The 20,157-nt window shown below is 42.5% G+C and overlaps 1 protein-coding gene across 1 annotated transcript; it reads left to right on the top strand.

Moving 5' to 3' along the window:
• The first annotated feature begins 337 nt into the window (after positions 1-337).
• On the top strand, positions 338-17,275 carry LOC120043864 (ubiquitin carboxyl-terminal hydrolase 28-like). Its single transcript, XM_038988469.1, has 18 exons — positions 338-401; positions 671-819; positions 2,849-2,976; positions 4,630-4,725; positions 5,067-5,288; positions 5,696-5,880; positions 6,323-6,393; positions 6,680-6,908; positions 8,555-8,923; positions 9,163-9,317; positions 10,895-11,239; positions 13,021-13,116; positions 13,919-14,097; positions 14,325-14,403; positions 15,268-15,347; positions 15,602-15,725; positions 16,080-16,278; positions 16,548-17,275. Exons 1-18 carry the CDS (start codon positions 353-355, stop codon positions 16,721-16,723), a joined length of 2,931 nt encoding a protein of 976 aa, XP_038844397.1. The 5' UTR covers positions 338-352; the 3' UTR covers positions 16,724-17,275.
• Positions 17,276-20,157: the final 2,882 nt, after the last annotated feature.

Genomic DNA, 20,157 nt, shown 5'->3' with positions numbered 1-20,157 from the left:
TACTGTATATACGTGTTCATTCTAGGATGTGAGTGAGTTCACCCACAAACTCCTTGACTGGCTTGAAGATGCCTTTCAGCTGGCTGCCAATGGAAAGTAAGTCAAGGATTTGATCCCTAACAGGCAGCGCTGTACGAGAGCACTTAAAGTACATATTGTCATAGCTAACTAAGATGCCATAGCTACAGTATTGTTGTTGTTGTAGTTGGTTCAACTAGTGTATGTGACATTGACATTCCATAAAATCCTGTATCGGTATTATCTCTGTATTGAAGTACAGTACATCAGATATTGAGTTGCTTGAACGTGACATCTTATCTTCAGCAGCCTGGAAGATAAAAAAGAAAATCCAATGGTTCAGCTTTTCTATGGGACATTTGTGGCAGAGAGAACACATAAGGGTAAGGATAGAATGGACATTTAATTTTGGTTATACATACTATGGAGCCTCAAGTATTTCCTGATCACATGAGCTGATCAGGAAAAACTCAAGTTATTAGGCTATGACTCTTTTCCATATCAAGGGCTATGACTTTTGTCATAACCTGATATAGCCTTTAACTAGGCCCCAGAGATTTTCCTGTGGTCCCATCGTGAAGAAAACTCCTCACCCTTCTTATGCCATCAGTATTTTTTCTGTCAATTCATATTGATGTTTGACCATGTTTAGGTAAGACCTTATCCAACATCGAGCAGTTTGGCCAGTACCCCTTACAAGTGAACGGTTTCAACAACTTGGAGGAATGTTTGGAAGGTGCCATGGTAGAGGGGGAGATTGAAGCCCTCCATCCGGATCAAACCATTTCATCTGGCAGCAAGGTGAGCATACCAAATTCCTAGCTTTATGTTTACTTTGAATGTTGTTGTGAGTTTTAAGCCAAATCTAAATGTTAATGTAATATACACTACTGTTCAAAAGTTTGGGGTCACTTAGAAATGTCCTTGTTTTTGAAAGAAAAGCAACAAAACAAAGCCCATTTAAAATAACATAAAATTGATAAGAAATACAGTGTAGACATTGTTAAGGTTGTAAATGACTATTGTAGCTGGAAACGGCAGATTTTTTAAAATGGAATATCTACATAGGCTTACAGAGGCCCATTATCAGCAACCATCACTCCTGTGTTCCAATGGCACGTTGTGTTAGCTAATCCAAGTTTATCATTTTAAAAGGCTAATTGATCATTAGAAAATCCTTTTGCAATTATGTTAGCACAGCTGAAAACGGTTGTCCTGATTAAAGAAGCAATACAACTGGCCTTCTTTAGACTAGTTGAGTATCTGGAGCATCAGCATTTGTGGTTTCGATTACAGGCTCAAAATGGCCAGTCTATTCTTGTTCTGAGAAATGAAGGCTATTCCGTGCGAGAAATTGCCAAGAAACTGAAGATCTCGTACAACGCTGTGTACTACTCCCTTCACAGAACAGCGCAAACTGGCTCTAACAGAATAGAAAGAGGAGTGGGAGGCCCCAGTGCACAAATGAGCAAGAGGACAAGTACATTAGAGTGCCTAGTTTGAGAAACAAACACCTCACAAGTCCTCAACTGGCAGCTTCATTAAATAGTACCCGCAAAACACCAGTCTCAACGTCAACAGTGAAGAAGCGACTCCGGGATGCTGGCCTTCTAGGTAGAGTTGCAAAGAAAAAGCCATATCTCAGACTGGCCAATAAAAATAAAATAAAATATTAAGATGGGCAAAAGAACACAGACACTGGACAGAGGAACTCTGCCTAGAAGGCCAGCATCTCGGAGTCGCATGGAATAGCTATAATTTCTCTGAACAAGAATAGACTGACGAGTTTCAGAAGAAAGGTCTTTGTTTCTGTCCATTTTGAGCCTGTAATCAAACCCACAAATGCTGATGCTCCAGATACTTAACTAGTCTAAAGAAGGAAAGTTTTATTGCTTCCTTAATCAGCACAACAATTTTCAGCTGTGCTAACATAATTGCAAAAGGGTTTTCTAATGATCAATTAACCTTTTAAAATAATAAACTTGGATTAGCTAACACAACGTGCCATTGGAACACAGGAGTGATGGTTGCTGATAATGGGTAACGCTGCTTCGAGGGTGGCTGTTGTCGATGTGTTCCTGGTTCGAGCCCAGGAAGCTATACTGTTACACTGGCAATACTAAAGTGCCTATAAGAACATCCAATAGTCAAAGGTATATGAAATACAGATCATATAGAGAGAAATAGTCCTATAATTCCTATAATAACTACAACCTAAAACTTCTTACCTAGGAATATTGAAGACTCATGTTTAAAGGAACCACCAGCTTTCATATGTTCTCATGTTCTGAGCAAGGAAGCTTTTTTACATGGCACATATTGCACTGTTACTTTCTTCTCCAACACTTTGTTTTTGCATTATTTAAACCAAATTGAACATGTTTCATTATTTATTTGAGGCTAAATTGATTTCATTGATGTATTATATTAAGTTAAAATAAGTGTTCATTCAGTATTGTTGTATTTGTCATTATTACAAATACATTTTAAAAATCGGCCGATTAATCGGTATCGGCTTTTTTTGGTCCTCCAATAATCGGTATCGACGTTGAAAAATCATAATCGGTCGACCTCTACTCAGTACGCCTATGTACATATTCCATAAAAAATCTGCCGTTTCCAGCTACAATAGTAATTTACAACATTAACAATGTCTACGCTGTATTTCTGATCAATTTGATGTTATTTTAATGGACAATTTAAAAAATAATTCTTTCAAAAACAGAGACATTTCTAAGTGACCCCAAACTTTTGAATGGTAGTGTAGATATACATAGAAATGTACAGTATATGGGAATATTCATGTGGATGGGAATTCTCTCTATTCCAGAGATGGTTCTCAAAGTTACCACCAGTGTTGACCTTTGAACTGTCCAGGTTTGAGTTCAACCAGTCGTTAGGACGCCCAGAGAAGATTCACAAGAAACTGGAGTTCCCACAAATCATTTATATGGACAGGTGAGCTGCTTGATATTCATTTGTGAAAAAGCTAAAACTGTGTACACTACCCGTCAAAAGTTTTAGAACATCTCACAAAGACACTGCGGTTTGAACCAAAAATCTCAAATTTGGACTCATCAGACCAAACGACAGATTCCCACCGGTCTAATGTCCATTGCTCATATTTCTTGGCCCAAGCAAGTCTCTTCTTATTATTGGTGTCCTTTTGTAGTGGTTTCTTTGCAGTAATTCGACCATGGAAGCCTGATTCACGCAGTGTCCTCTGAACAGTTGATTTTGAGATGTGTCTGTTACTTGAACTCTGTGAAGCATTTATTTGGGCTGCAATTTCTGAGGCTGGTAACTCTAATGATCTTATCCTCTGCAGCAGAGGTAACTCTGGGTCTTCCATTCCTGTGGTGGTCCTCATGAGAGCCAGATTCATCATAGCGCTTGATGGTTTTTGCGACTGCACTTGAAGAAACGTTCAATGTTTTTGAAATTTTCCGTATTGACTGACCTTCATGTCTTAAAGTAATGATGGATTGTCGTTTCTCTTTGCTTATTTGAGGTGTTCTTGACATAATATGGACTTGGTCTTTTTCCAAATAGGGCTATCTTCTGTATATCACCCCTACCTTGTCACAACACAGGCTCAAACTATTGTAGATTGGCTCAAACGCATTAAGAAGGAAAGAAATTACACAAATTAACTTTTAACAAGGCACACCTGTTAATTGAAATGCATTCCAGGAGACTACCTCATGAAGCTGGTTGAGAGAATGCCAATAGTGTGCAAATCCGTCATCAAGGCAAAGGATGGCTTTATATTGAAACTCTATTTTGATTTGTTTAACACTACATTATTCCATATGTGATATTTAAAAGTTTTGATGTCTTCACTATTATTCAACAATGTAGAAAATAGTAAATATAAAGAAAAACCCTTGAATGAGTGGGTGTTCTAAAACTTTTGATCGGTAGTGTATATGTGTTATAATATGTATCTAAACATATATATTCATATGAAGAGTTTATTTCCAAAATGCCACGGTATGTGATATACTGTATGGAGGTTGTTTCACCTCGCTATCTTTAAGATGAATGCACTAACTGTAAGTCACTCTGAATAAGAGCATCTGCTAAATGACTAAAATGTCAGTGTTTTACAAACAGATCTCATATTATTATATTGATTATTATTTTATTTGTTTAATTATTGATGTCATTTATCAAGTTCTTTATATTTTTTTTAAGTAGTTATTTGTTACATTTGACTGTGTAAAACCTAGCAGTACTACTTTATTTTTCTGAGAGTGAGGCGGAATATATAGCGTTTTGCAAAAACATGTTTCTCTGAAATTAAACCATCAAGTGATTAGATTTTAAACAAATTCATAACTGTCATTGAACAACCTCATGCCATGATTAGATAGTGAAAAAACACACCAATCTCTTTCATATATCATTTAAATAAAAGCTCATTTACCATCGTTTCTGAAAATGGAAATATAGCGTTTTGGATAGAAACTCTTCAATATATATTGAGTATCAGCATGCATTTACAGTAGACTGAGAATTGTATTGCATTGTAATGGTGATACTGTAATTGGGGAATCAGAGTCAAATAAACTCTTGTTGTGGTAAACTAAGTTTACTGTATGCAAACAGATACCTTCACAAGAACAATGAGAATACCCACAACAGGAGAGGAGAGGTGAAGCGCCTGAAGGAGCATCTCACGGTCCTGCAGCAGAAACTGGAATGGTGAGTTTACTATTGAGTTTACTGTTTGTAAAGCAGTGTGACACATCAGGTACACGCCAATACACATTTTGGAGGACAACTGTGCTCTTTTAGCTAATCATTTTTTATTGAATTCACTGATGACTGCACCAGGATGGATACCTCCAAATGTGTCCACTGAGAGTGAATAAACCATGAGTTAGTAGAAAAACTGACGTACACACAGTGTTTCTCTAATATGAGTATTTTGATTCACGTAGGAAATGTCCTGCTCGTGAATCATGACTGACATGTTTTTTTGATGAAATCTGTTTGTCACCAATTTACCATGAGTTCAACTTTTTGTCTCCTTCTGTTTCCAGCTACAGAAACTATGGCTCCGGGCCGACAAACTATCCCCTGGCAGACATGTTACAGTACATGTTGGAGTTCGCCTGCACTAAGCCCACCAGTGTGTCCCCTGCTGAAGACACGAGGCTGGCTGCCTCTTCCCCCACTCCCCCCAGCAGCAACCCCCAGCACACAGATGCCAACCCTGACGATACCAGGCAAGGACCTCTGGGACAACTGTCTCAATTGTCAAGGCTATGTGTGCATGTGAAAGTTTCTAGTGCTTACACGATATCTAGTCCTGTCACGACTTACCGGTACTCCTTATTAGTCAATGTAACTGTAGTGCCAGCTGTAGTCACAGAGTAAACACTTTGATGTGTTCCTACCTAGAATGTCAATGTGAAGTCAGTCAATTCAGGGGATAATTGAAAATCAATGAATACATTTGAAACTCCTAGTAAAAAATGATGGGAAATATTAAAATGATTTCAGATATGAGATTTACCAAATCACCCCTGTAATGTTTTACCTGTTAGCCTATGTACATCACCCACTCTGTTTTCACTGTATGCCAACCCCATTTGTTGACATCTTGCCTTTCCTCTGTGGGTCTCCTCAGTCAGTGTCATGAGCCAGGAGACGCAGGCCCGTCCGACAGCTCCACCTGTCAGCAGAAGCCCTCATTTAGCCAGAGGATGCCCATCTACAAGCCCTTCACCCAGTGCAGACCCCCCATGGACGCCCCACCTCACCCCGCCCCCCACAGTGTGACGGAGGAGGAGCTGCGCTTCGTCAAGACCTGCCTGCAGCGCTGGAGGACAGAGATGGAGAACAACATGAACGGTACGGTCACTTACACCTGGATTCACTAATGATAACCTCTCTGCAATTGGGTTCAAGTTGAAATGTTTTGTTGTCTATTACAGCCACTCTCGGTAAGATATGCATAGCACGGGCAAAGTGTGAACAATGGATCTTCTACATCCTGTGACATTTTCACATGCAAATAGCACTTCATTTCTGTGATAGCTCTGTAGTGATTGCGAGATTCTCTTCCATGAGGGCATGTTTACCTGTTTAAACATGATTTGATGCTATATGTGGTAATACTCATTTGCTGTACATATCTTGTGATAATTCTTCATTTGGATGTATATCATGAGCAGACAGCCTACCCTAGCTGTCAGTCACTTATCCCAGAGTGTCTACTCTAGAGTGTGTGTGTGTGTCTGGCCCGGCCCCAGGTGCACTGCATTGATCTGTGTGTCTGTGTCTCGGTGCTCAGAGCTAAAGGCCAGCATCGACAGGGTCAGCCAAGCGCTGGAGGGCATGTACTCGGATAACCGTCTGTGTCAGGTAAGTTCCCATCTATCTGACAGTCCATGTCAGGTTAAAGCATGTGATACACTAATAGAACTTTGTTAGATTGAACATGTGTCACAAGCATTGCATAATGGTTCATCTCGGAACCCAGAACCAAATCTTGTCAGGTACTCGATTTGGCATTATGTTACCGCTCTGTCACAAGAGACTATAATGATTCACGGTTTGTGCTAAAACTTTACTTTTCTAGTCCTAATCTCTTGTTTGATGTGTGCACATGCCAATACAGAAAGTTTCTCTTGTTTTGATGTGTGTGAAGGTTCCGTACAGGCTTCACGCTGTCCTCGTCCACGAGGGCCAAGCCTTGGCTGGCCACTACTGGGCCTATATCTACGACCACAGCAACCAGTGCTGGATGAAGTACAACGACGTCATCGTCAGCGAGTCCTCCTGGGAGGAGCTGGTCAGGGACTCGTACGGAGGCATGACCAACGCCAGCGCCTACTGCCTCATGTATATCGACGACAGGCTGCCTCACCTAATTGCAGGTACCTGTATCCCTCCTCCCCATTCTCCTGAGAAACGAGTTATGTTTGCAAGGTGAACATTTTTATGTACAGTATATTGTGAAGTGAGCACTCAGTCCGTTTGACCTGAAGAAGATCCGTGTTGGATCGAAACGTTGTCAATAAAGGTGGTAATTGGGAGCAAATTCAGTGTGCAGGCCTTTCTGTTCTCTTCAGGTATCCTTCCTTAGGCCAGCACCTTCATTTTTGAAGGATGTGTGTATGACCACAAACTGAACTAGCGATGTATGCCAGGGACCAAAAACATGAGGCCAGTCATGCTCAGCTAAATGACTTTGGACTGCAATGTCGGAAATGTTTGTGTGTCAACATGTGCAAGTCGACATGTCACAGTGCTGTTTATATATGGCGCCTTCGGAAAGTATTCAGACCCCTTGACTTTTCCCACATTTTGTTACAGCCTTATTCTAAAATGTATTAAATAAAAAAAATCTTCAGCAATCTACACACAATACCCTATAATGTTGAAGCAAAAACAGGTTTAGAAATGTTTGCAAATGTATTAAAAAATAAAAAACAGATATAGAGTGCTAGTGGCCAGAAGGAAACCCCTCCTCAGTAAAAGGAACCTAAAGAATCTCAGACCATGAGAAACAAGATTCTCTGATCTGATGAAACTAAGATTGAACTCTTTGGCCTGAATGCCCAGCATCAAGTCTGGAGGAAACCTGGCACCATCCCTACGGTGAAGCATGGTGGTGGCAGTATCATGCTGTATGGATGTTTTTCAGCGGCAGGGACTGGGAGTCAGGGTCGAGGCAAAGATGAACAGAGCAAAGTACAGAGAGAAATCTTGATAAAAACCTGTTCAGGACCTCCGACTGGGGTGAAGGTTCACCTTCCAACAGGACAACGACCCTAAGCACACAGCCAAGACAATGGCAGGAGTGGCTTCGGGACAAGTCTCTGAATGTCCTTGAGTGGCCCAGCTAGAGCCCGGACTTGAACCCGATCGAACATCTCTGGAGAGACCTGAAAATAGCTGTGCAGCAACGCTCCCCATCCAACCCGACAGAGCTTGAGAGGATCTGCAGCGAAGAATGTGTAACTCCCCAAATACAGGTGTGCCAACCTTGTAACTTCATACCCAAGAAGACTCGAGGCTGTAACCACTGCCAAAAGTGCTTCAACAAAGTATTGAGCGAAGGGTCTGAATACTTATGTAAATGTGATATATTATTTATATATATAGATATATATTTACAATTAAATCTAAAAGAAATTTGCTTTGTCATTATGGGGTGTTGTGTTTAGATTTATGAGGATTTTTTACATTTTTTATTATCAATTTTAGAATAAGGCTGTAATGTAACAAAATGTGGAAAAAGTCCAGGGGTCTGAATACTGTCTGAATGCCCTGTATATCTGGCCACACCTATACTGTATACCTGCTATATCTGTGCACACTGTAACTGTTGCTCAGGATGTATAAATAAATACATTCATGAATATCCAATTCATAGCCTGAACAGGTGTTTTTTTCCATAATGTTTTTTAGTGTGTTTTGCTTGTCTTTTCAGGATATGCTGCTTAGTTTATGTTTCTATTGAATGTGAACAGTTAGCTCATTGTGATGTTGTTTATATTTATGATATTTCTGTCCACAGAAGACACAGATGACGAGACGGGCCAGGTCATGCAGGGCATGGACTCTCTGCCACCCAACCTCGGGCGCTACGTGCGCGAGGACAACCGCTGGTTCCAGCAAGAGCTCAGGGAGTGGGAAGAGCAGTTTTACCAGCCGCCACAGCAGGATCCGGCCGCTCCCACAGCAGCCTCCACCTCCACTCGTGTTCCCAGTAAAAAAAAAGACGAGGCAGCAGAACCAGTCCCCCAACCTGGACCTGCCCAGGAACCCACTGGGGAGCAGGGACAGGAACCAGAGGCAGAGTCGGCTGTTAAACCGGCAGTGGAATCTGAAAGTCAGTCTGGACATCAATTTATATGGCAGGGTTACATGATAATGCTCTTTGAGGGTGGCGGTGTTTGTTGGTTTTTGTCCTTGTCTTTTAGTCAGATACTGAATGATATGGTCACCACATTTGGCCAAGCCCTATTGTCCCTGTCTGTCTACCGATGGGGACTAATCAATTTCCCTCTTCATAAAATGTATCAAATGTATTCAATTCAATTGTTCAATTAAGCACTAGCAAATATTTCAGATCTGTTCTGACTATTGTTGCCTGTTCCATTCATGGTCCTTGTACTGTTTCAGAGCCTGTCCCAACAAGCCAGCCCCAGTCCCCAGTACCTGTGTCCCTGGAGAACGCTGGCAGCAGCCCAGAGGAGAGCGACCACCAGGCTGTCACTGTCACGCCAGAGCCCTGCCAACATACCAGCGAGGACAAGGAGGGGCAGGAACACAGTCAAGTGGGCAGGGTGAAAAGAGGGGTCTGGGGTTGTCATCTGAGCACCAATTGAATATCGGTCACATACTCTTATCTAGGCCACGTACACATATAGACCTAGGCCTATATCTCTTACTACCCTGTTGCATAGTGATAGCTTCTGCATGTTTTTGGAGCGAGTCATGACATTAGGGTGACCCATGGGTTCAGTTTTATATAAACAACATATAAGAAAGAAGGAGGAGTGTGTTATTCTCAGAGTTATTGTTTATCTTTTAGACAGTGGCTATGTGTAGTCCAAAGGCAGCTGTGTTTACCACTAGGCTAACCTCCGGCACTCTCGTCTTTTGTGAGATTGTACTTGTGAGCTTAATTTTTGTTTCAGTATGCCATTTTCATGCTAGATGTGTTGTGACTAAACAGCTTCTGTAGTTAGTATACCCCATTATCTTCCAACTGTTTGGCCAAAGTGCCTTTCCCCACATCCTCCCTGGAGGCGATATGGCCTTAGCAGTCAGTCACTGCGCACCCCTCCCCCGGTCATCCCAGCAGCATTCCACACAGTCAGTTGGTTTACCACTGGGGGTTCTTGCGGACACTGTCAAGAGGACACAGGAGCTGTGGCCAGTCTAAGTAGAACAGGAGCTTTTTATTTCTCTTACTATACGGTTGGTTGGAGAGAGTTCTGGCGTATTACAAGGGAAAGGGGGATCCCTAGGTGCGGGGGGCTGCCATAATCGACATCCACGTCTTTGGCGCCCGGGGAACAGTGGGTTTGCTCAGGGGCAGAACGACAGATTTTTACCTTGTCAGCTCGGGGATTCGATCCAGCAACCTTTCGGTTACTGGCCCAACTCTCTAACCACTAGGCTACCTGCCGCCAAGCCGTAGGTTGGTTGATTGCTTGGACCGATGCTCTTTTTCAGGCCTGTGAAATGTTATGAGAATGCTGGTGTGAATGCTGATGATGTGGCTGTTGTCAACATTGCGTAACAGCAGAATTTTGTGAAATGTGTATGAAACAGAATGGGTGTATTCCCTGTTGACAAGGATCCATCGTGATATTGCGGTTGCTCTGTGTTGTCTAATTTTTGGTAGAAAGTTGTCCAAGTAGTATCAGTATCTGAATGTTATGTCTAGATTTTACCCGCCTTATGTTAAATATAACTTTAATCCGCTTGGCGTGTGTCACATTCCATTGCTTGCCGGACAGACTACCTGCCTGCGCAAACGGCAAACTTATTCATAAATGGTGTAGATGCGACCTCTAGTGGTCAATGTATATAGTCCTGAATGGATCCCAATGTAGTGAAGTGCTTTTGGTTTTGTTTATGGTCATTCCATTATTTTAATAATCCAACTATGTTAATGCACAGTAAATGTACATTTTACGACTCAGTTTGTCAATCAAAAGGGGATACAGTCAGAAAAATCATTTTATTTAATTTAAATTATATATGCTGCAATTAAGCTTTTTATTGTGTAAGCATAATAATTTTTGTTTGGGAGAGGTGACACCTTTTTTTATTATCAGACAAGTACCAGACAAGTATGCATGTTAGGTCTCTATATGCCTTAGACTTGGCATTAACCAGCTAACTTGATCTATCTAACTTAATGTCAACTTCATATGCCCAGCAGCTCCCCCCACCACAGTCTCCCAGCCCTGCAGCAGAGATGAATGGCCAGGCCCAGACTGCAGCTGTGACCCCTGACCCCTCCACAGAGTTCACCTCTGAGACCGACAGCGAGACTGGGGTCAGAGAGGCAGGGGCGGAAGCTGCGGCAGCACCCGACACCCAGGCAGACGGCGAGGATGGTCAGGACGCCCCGCCGGCGACCAGACGCCGGCAGCAGCAACCAGAGATCGTGGTGTCGGAGGTGGAGATCCCCAACGTGGGCAGGATCCTGGTGCAGGCTGACAATGACGGCTACAATGAAGAGGTAGAGAGTCGCTCCATACGTAATTTAAATAAATACACTGCCTTAAGATAGTATTCAGACCCCTTGACTTTTCCACATTCCCCTAGTCAATCTACACACTATACCTCATAATGAAAAGCAAAAACAGTTAAACATTTTTTTTGAAATATTAAATTTACATAAGTATTCAGACCTTTTACATAGTACTTTGTTGAAACACCTTTGGCAATGATTACAGCATCAAGTCTTCTTGGGTATGACGCTACAAGCTTGGCACACCTGTATTTGGGGAGTTTCTCCCATTCTCCTCTGCAGATCCTCTCAAGCTCTGTCAGATTTGATGGGGAGCGTCGCTGCACAGCTGTTTTCAGGTCTCTCCATAGATGTTAGATCGGGTTCAAGTCCGGGCTCTGGCTGGGCCACTCAAGGACATTCAGAGACTTGTCCCGAAGCCACTCCTGCATTGTCTTGTCACTTGTGCTTAGGGTCGTTGTCCCGTTGGAAGGTGAACCTTCTCCCCAGTCTGAGGTTGTGAGCACTCTGGAGCAGGTTATCGTCAAGATTCCTCTCTGTACTTTGCTCTGTTCATCTTTGCCTCGATCCTGACTAGTCTCCAGTCCCTGCAGCTGAAAAACCTCCCAACAGCATGATACTGCCACCACCATGCTTCACCGTAGGGATGATGCCAGGTTTCCTCCAGATGTGACACTTGGCATTCAGGCCAAAGAGTTCAATCTTGGCTTCATCAGACCAGAGAATCTTGTTTCTCATGGTCTGAGTCTTTAGGTGCCTTTTGGCAAACTCCAAGCGGGCTGCCATGTACCTTTTACTGAGGAGTGGCTTCCGTCTGGCCGCTCTACCATAACGGCCTGATTGGTGGAGTGCTGCAGAGATGGTTGTCCTTCTGGACAACCATAAAGGCCCTTCTCCCCTGATTGCTCAGTTTGGCCTGGCGGCCAGCTCTAGGAAGAGTCTTGGTGGTTCCAAACTTCTTCCATTTAAGAATGATGGAGGCCACTTTGTTCTTGGGGACCTTCAATGCTGCAGAAATGTTTTGTTGCCCTTCACCAGATCTGTGCCTCCACACAATCCTGTCTCAGAGCTCTACGGACAATTTCTTGGACCTCATGGTTTGGTTTTTGCTCTGACATGTACTGTCAACTGTGGGACCCTATATAGACAGGTGTGCCTTTCCAAATCATGTCCAATTAATTGAATTTAGCACAGGTGGACTCTAATCAAGTTGTAGAAACATCTCAAGGATGATCAATGGAAACAGGATGTACCCGAGCTAAATTTAGTCTCATAGCAAAGGGTCTGAATACTTATGTAAATAATGTATTTCTGTTTTTTTAATATTTAAGACAGTTTAAAAATATATAAAAACCTGTTTTCGCTTTGTCATTATGGGGTATTGTGTGTAGATTGCTGAGGAATATTTTTTATTTAATCCATTTTAGAACAAGGGTGTAATGTAACAATGTTGAAAAAGTCAAGGGGTCTGAATACCTTCCGAAGGCACTGTACATATATAAATCCAACTCCAATACATTGAAAGCATGCTGTTCCGTGGTCGATGACTTCTATTGATTATTGGTTAGAAAATCATTTGGATACATTTTGGGCCATGCCACTCTTTTGATTGTTGCTTCAAATTATAATATGATTGTTTGCATCAATCCAATTAATGGATACAGCATACATGACTCCCTGAAAGGTGCATCATTGCTATAGTAGTTTATTTGTGCATGGCCTCGCTCTAATGCCCATTCTTTGTACTTCTCTGTGGTTCTGTGTTTCAGAGGATGCTCACTCCAGCTATGCAGGGAATCATTATGGCCATAGCCAAAGCCAGACAGGCATTTGACAATGAAGGCCCTGAGGCTGGCCTCATCAAGGTAAAGTAGTTTGTGTCTATGTCCTTCTACCATGCTATACTTGTAAATATTCTGTCAGTCTCCTCTTGTAGAGACATATGTATGTACATAAAGGGGAGAGATAGAGTCTTGGCAGACATAATTTCACGGACAGTATATTTTACAGTTCATAAACCATGTGCCATGGAATCGGTACATCAAATCTTTTGCAACCTGTATGGCGCAGCTGTCAATTGTTTGGTCCTTAAATGAAACTGGTATTCTTTTTTATTTCTCACAATTTTCTTTAGCCAATTCTGGCCTTTAATGCAGGGCCGACAGACAAGTTCCTTACCTTCTCCCCTTTCCACTTGCCTTCCTCATTTTTGTGGTAATGCTGCAATTAGTTGTTTGTAATTTTGGATAGAGAAGACATTTTTTTGTTAACTGCATGTGTGACATAACTCCACCAGTCCTATTTATGATATAGTTTACGAAGATTATACAATTTTTATAAATGTTTTTCAAAAATGTTTTTTTATCAATTAGTATATTTCAGTTTAACCATAATATTTGTTGTAATATTTGTTCTGTCTTTTTCTGGTGGATTAAACTGAAAATGCAACCAACTTTCTATTGCTTGTTATATAAAAATAGCGATATTTTGGAGATAATTTCATTTTCAAATAACCAAAAGTGAGAGGTAGTAATCTGAATGGAGGGAAAAAGGCCATTATATAACACTGGATGAGTTGACAACTCAACCAAATTTAAATCAAAACTATACGTTGAGATGACGTCTATGCCCAGTGGGCTCTAACATCTCTCACACCCCTCTCCTCAGGCGTTCCAGGAGGAGTACTCCCGTCTGTTTGAGTTGTCCCAGGAGGAGACCACTGCCCAGCAGGACCCACGCCTGCACCATGCCCTGGTCTACTTCTTCCAGAACCAGGCGCCCAATCGCGTCATCGAGAGGACCCTGCTGGATGGCTTCACCGACCGCAACCTCAGCTTCGACGACAGGTCAGTCAGCACCCCTCTCTGACATGCAATGAAATGTATATTTAAAAACTAAAATGTGTTCATGTTTTGTCATTTCATTGTAAGTTGTACATGCAATTCAGCTTGTTGCTGCTATTTTTACAATTATTTGTTGAACAATTAAAAAGCATTTCATGAACATTATCATCAAGTTGACAGTATTATTCATAAGTATATTTCTGTGGGGCAAATCATCACTTCCTGTGTAGGTCCATCAGTATCATGAGAGAGGCCCGCGCCAAACTACGCCTCATCAAGCCAGAGGATATGGATATGGAGGAATATATGGTATGTGTCAATAGCTAGGTTTCCCTTAGCCAATCTAGATCCAACCTCCAGCAGCATAGCTAAGCTAGCTTGTACTGGAGGTTGATCAGATGGTCTATTGAAAGCATAGTAAACTTACTTTCAACCAACCTTTACTGCTGATACTTTCTTTATTCTTGATTTGGAAGGCATTTGTCTTTCAGTTGCAGGTGGAACTCGGATAACTAGAGAATATTCCGAAAAATATTAAATCCACTTTTTGTACCGAGTAAGAAATGCCTCTGGCATGTGTATAGATCTTTGTTTGTGTTGTTTGAGTCACACTGTGTGACACGCTGTCATTCTTCTACATGTGGCTGCGGAGCTTAGAAATGACTACTTCAAGCAAAGATTTTGGAAAATGCAAGATGTCCGGCAGCTATAATGGCGCGGGAACTTCTCGCTATAATGGCGCGGGAACTTCTCACTCTGTGCAAAAAGTAGATTTAATATTTTTCTGGTTATTGGAGTTCATTTTTAGTTGAAAATTGGCAGCCAGGCACCGATCATCATGTCGCCAGCATACACATTTTTACTGGCATAAAAATGGTTGAATATAGTATGAATGATCATTACCTGTGATGTTCCAAAATGTTGTCCCCACTGTTAAGCAGTTTGTTCCAACAATCATACATAATCTAAGATGATCAGTGATTACTGGTTGCTTTGTGTCATTACACATGTGGATAATTTGAGCTAAACACTATAAAATGCTTATTTGAGCATAAACCTACATTACACAGGCCTTGATGGATGGATTTATACCAAGACTCTAGGTAGGCTTTTTTCTCCATTGGAAATCAGACCAAACTTGCATTGATTGTGTCTGTGTGCTCTTCTCCTCAGCAATGGCATGATGACTACAGCCTGTTCCGGACAGTGTTTGTCTACCTGCTGACGGGCTTGGAACAGTACCAGCATGGAAAGTAGGTGTTGTCATGGCGACCGGGGCTCTGCCCCTACGTGATCAGCCTGTATGGTGGTTTGAGTGAGTGAGTGAGTGAGTGAGTGAGTGAGTGAGTGAGTGAGTGAGTGAGTGAGTGAGTGAGTGAGTGAGTGAGTGAGTGAGTGAGTGAGTGAGTGAGTGAGTGAGTGAGTGAGTGAGTGGGCTGACTGTCTGATGTGATGTCATCAGTGGGCTGACTGGCTGACGTGGCGTGATATCATTGTGTTCCACCAGGGTGAGCGAGGCGCTGAATTACCTCAACCACGCCTACAAAGACAACACCATGCTACTGAGAAGAGGGGAGAAGAGAGGAGTGGAGCAGTCACTTATTGCACTTTACAGGAGGAGATGTCTCAAAGTGAGTGCTACTGATGATGCAGATGCATCACTGTGAAAGACCTGGTTTGAAAAGATTTGGGACATGAGACTGATATTGTCAGTTGGGAATATAAAAATCAAGATGTATTAAAGGTTAATAAAATGGAGAATAAGAAGGGTAAACTTCAGTGTGAGTGAAAGTTTCACAGGGCTGGAGTTAAATAGCCCTGCTATATAGTATATTAACACTTTGTCTGTATATAGACCACTTATCTCTAGACATTTTTATTTGGCTATAGTTTGGTCATTTTGCATATGCTCTTATCCAAAAAGACTCTGTAGTGACACTGCATATGCATATCCCCTGTCCCTCCCCCTTCTGCCCTCTTCTTAGGAATTGAATGACAATGCGGCCACCCTGTTCAGGAGCGGCGAGGTGAGCGGCGTGGAGGAGGGCCTGATCATCATGAACGAGGCGGTTATCCCCTGCATGCACCTGATGAGCCGGCCGGACATGGTCAGCCAGGAGGACCTGGACACAATGGAGGCTATCCGCAGCCACTGGTGCTCCTACCTGGAAGTGGACCTGGATGGTGAGGACAGAGGGAGGGGAAGAGGTTCTTACTGGGCTTTATCCAAGCTGTGCTAAATGTTTATCTACATCAACACTGCTGTCATTTGCAGATTTCAGTAACACTTTACTGAGAGGTATAATTGCGTTATTATAAGGCTTATAATTTTTTTTTAAATCTCTCTGTAGCACATTTTCCTCATCTAATTTATCACACATCTTAACTGTATTTTACTCCTCTTATGGAAGCTCTGTTTTTCTCTTCCTCTCCCCCCTTCCTCTCATTCTCAGACTCCCTACAGTTAAAGCTGGGTGAGTTTCTGCCCAGGGTTCTGGACTGCTCAACAGAGAGGGTGGTCTTAAAAGATCCACCAACGGTGCGCTCCAAAGTGCCCCACGACCTGTGCAGCCGCCTGGCCGCCATCATGGAGTCTATCACCAACACCTCCGTGGTCTCTGTCAAGTAAGACCAAGGGGTCAGAGGTCAGCTTCTGAGATTAATGGTCAGGACAGGTACGCTAGCCGACGATCGCTAATGTTTTATCCTCATGTAGAGTTGACAAACACTGGATTTTTGCATAGTAGTGCAAAGTAGTTTTTTTATATTACCTTTTAATGTGCTTTTGCCATATTTTTCTAAATCAGAACAGTAAGTAGATTCTGAGTGACTTGAGGCAGAGTTTATATGGTCATATGATACTCAGACACATCAAGAGGAGAGAGAAATGTCTTTATTATACATTAATAAGGTATTGCTTTGAACCTATTTAGGTATGTTTTAAGAAAGTGAAAACACAAGAAATAAGAGTATTTTTTATTGTTTGTTAGATATTTTACATGTACCATGATACATTAGGATTGCAGTGAACAACAGGCTCTTGAAGATTTAGGTGTTTAGAAATTCAGCTTCCTTTGTCTTGTTTTGTATTTTCCTGTTTATATATGTAAGCCTTTCCTTCCACTCCTGTTTTCCACTTCTTGAAAACTGTATTGACGCTCAATAAACTTTCAAACTTTCTGTTCTTCTTTTCTCCTTGATTTGCTCTCAAGTCTTCTTTTGTGCCTGACCCATTTTTCAATCTATATTTCTGTCTTTCACCTTATAACACCCCTCGTCACCCTTCCACACACAGAGAAAACACTGTCAATAATTGAATGAACACTGTACATTGGATCTAGCATCCAACTTAAAACGTACAGTATGTATTGTACAGTGCATTCGGAAAGTATTCAGACCTTGACTTTTTCCACATTTTGTTAAATCGTTTATTTCCCTCATCAATTTACACACAATAGCCCATAATGGCATAGCAAAAAACGTTTATTTATTTTTTGTAAATGTATTACAAATAAAAACTGATATCACATTTACATAAGTATTCAGTCCTTTACTCAGTACTTTGTTGAAGGACCTTTGGCAGCGATTACAACCTTGAGTCTTCTTGGGTATAACGCTACAAGCTTGGCACACCTTTATTTGGGAGTTTCTTCCATTCTTCTCTGCAGATCCTCTCAAGCTCTGTCAGGTTGGATGGGGAGAGTTGCTGCAGCTATTTTCAGATCTCTCCAGAGATGTTCGATTGGATTCAAGTCCGGGCTCTGGCTGGGCCACTCAAGGACATTCAGAGACTTGTCCCGAAGCCACTCCAGCGTTATCTTGCTTGTTTTAACCATGTTATGAGGCAGTGTTTGTTTACATTTATAATGTTTACAAACATTGGAGAAATATTTTGAGTGTGAAAGTTGTATAAATGCCTCATGAGCTTAGTTCATTTCAAGTTTGTGAGTGCTTTTGGTGACAACCCGAATTTCTTCAGCCTCCTGAGGTTGAAGAGGCGCTGCTGCGCCGCCTTCACAACTCTGTCTGTGTGGGTGGACCAATTCAGTTTGTCCGTGGTGTGTACGCCGAGGAACTTAACTTACTACCCTCTCCACTACTGTCCCGTCGATGTGGATAGGGGGGTGCTCCCTCTGTTTCCTGAAGTCCACAATCATCTCCTTTGTTTTGTTGACGTTGAGTGTGAGGTTATTTTCCTGACACCACACTCCGAGGGCCCTCACCTCCTCCCTGTAGGCCGTCTCGTCGTTGTTGGTAATCAAGCCTACCACTGTAGTGTCGTCCGCAAACTTGGTGATTGAGTTGGAGGCATGCATGGCCACGCAGTCGTGGGTGAACAGGGCGTACAGGAGAGGGCTCAGAACGTACCCTTGTGGGGCCCCAGTGTTGAGGATCAGCGGATCAGCGGGGTACCCTCACCACCTGGGGGCGGCCCGTCAGGAAGTCCAGTACCCAGTTGCACCGTGCGGGGTCGAGACCCAGGGTCTCGAGCTTGATGACGAGTTTGGAGGGTACTATGGTGTTAAATGCTGAGCTGTAGTCGATGAACAGCATTCTCATAGGTATTCCTCTTGTCCAGATGGGTTAGGGCAGTGTGCAGTGTGGTTGCGATTGTGTCGTCTGTGGACCTATTGGGGCGGTAAGCAAATTGGAGTGGGTCTAGGGTGTCAGGTAGGGTGGAGGTGATATGGTCCTTGACTAGTCTCTCAAAGCACTTTATGATGACGGAAGTGAGTGCTACGGGGCGGTAGTCGTTTAGCTCAGTTACCTTAGCTTTCTTGGGAACAGGAACAATGGTGGCCCTCTTGAAGCATGTGGGAACAGCAGACTGGGATAAGGATTGATTGAATATGTCCGTAAACACACCAGCCAGCTGGTCTGCGCATGCTCTGAGGACGCGGCTGGGGATGCCATCTGGGCCTGCAGCCTTGCGAGGGTTAACACGTTTAAATGTTTTACTCACGTCGGCTGCAGTGAAGGAGAGTCCGCAGGTTTTGGTAGCGGGCCGTGTCAGTGGCACTGTATTGTCCTCAAAGCGAGCAAATAAGTTATGTAGTCTGTCTGGGAGCAAGACATCCTGGTCCGCGACGGGGCTGGTTTTCTTTTTGTAATCTGTGATTGACTGTTGACCCTGACACATACCTCTTGTGTCTGAGCTGTTGAATTGCAATTCTACTTTGTCTCTATACTGACGCTTAGCTTGTTTGATTGCCTTGCGGAGGGAATAGCTACACTGTTTGTTTTCGGCCATGTTTCCAGTAGATATCAATAATAAGTGATATCCGTATCCCCGTAGACTACACCACTGCTGTCATCCTTACCTCCAAGCATTTATTCAAGTTGGATAATCTTTTGGAAGACATAGCTTGGACTGTAGCCTACAAAAGTCTATTCATGCTCTTTTCCTGCGATCCATCAAACCCATTTGGTGTGTCATCATAGTGGTCTCTGATTGTGGTCAGACTCTCTCAGGTGGAACAAACTTAAAGTTGTGCCTTTTTTTCAATGCTGATTTGATAGTCATTGAGAGAACTGAGAAGTGTCAAAGATTTTTTCCCACAAACATCCTTTCTGAATTTAAAAGTGATCTAGTTTTTCAAAAGTATTTATAATCTGATTACAATATTTTAGCTGGTAAAAGATTACAGTTGCCGTTTTTTGTCATCCCTTACATGTAACTGATTACATGTAACCTTTATTTTAGGGATGCAGATATATTGGTGAACATGTCGGAATCGGCGATATTAGCTAAAAATGCCAACATCGGTATCGGCCTAATGTCTACATTAACGATGTGCAAAACATATTTCAAAGCTGACGTGCATACCTATATAACTTAGGTACACATGCAACAGAGCATTCCTAACCTAGCCCACAATGTATCCTGTGTGTATCAAGCAGTCATTTGAAAGAGTAAGAACATTTCAGCAAGACAACGCAAAGGCGAAATCCATCAAGGCCAAGATAATGGAATTCTGGTCCGCAGCTGGACAGCAGGCGCCCTGCCAGTTCGCCTTGACATCACCGGAGAGGCACCACAGCACCAGCTTTACCACTCAAAAA

The sequence above is a fragment of the Salvelinus namaycush genome, chromosome 3 (assembly GCF_016432855.1).
Source record: "Salvelinus namaycush isolate Seneca chromosome 3, SaNama_1.0, whole genome shotgun sequence".
In the NCBI taxonomy this organism is placed as follows: domain Eukaryota; kingdom Metazoa; phylum Chordata; class Actinopteri; order Salmoniformes; family Salmonidae; genus Salvelinus; species Salvelinus namaycush.
Note: the sequence above shows the minus strand (reverse complement) of the source record. Positions and strands in the feature narration are given on the sequence as shown.

Excerpts from the sequence above, each read along its gene's own strand:
- LOC120043864 (XM_038988469.1), top strand. The coding sequence starts at position 353 with ATGGTTCAGCTTTTCTATGGGACATTTGTGGCAGAGAGAACACATAAG. Across the intron at positions 9,318-10,894 it reads AGGGGCAGGAACACAGTCAA|CTTGATCTATCTAACTTAAT; the intron begins GTGGGCAGGGTG and ends TTAACCAGCTAA. Across the intron at positions 14,404-15,267 it reads TGGATATGGAGGAATATATG|CAATGGCATGATGACTACAG; the intron begins GTATGTGTCAAT and ends TCTTCTCCTCAG.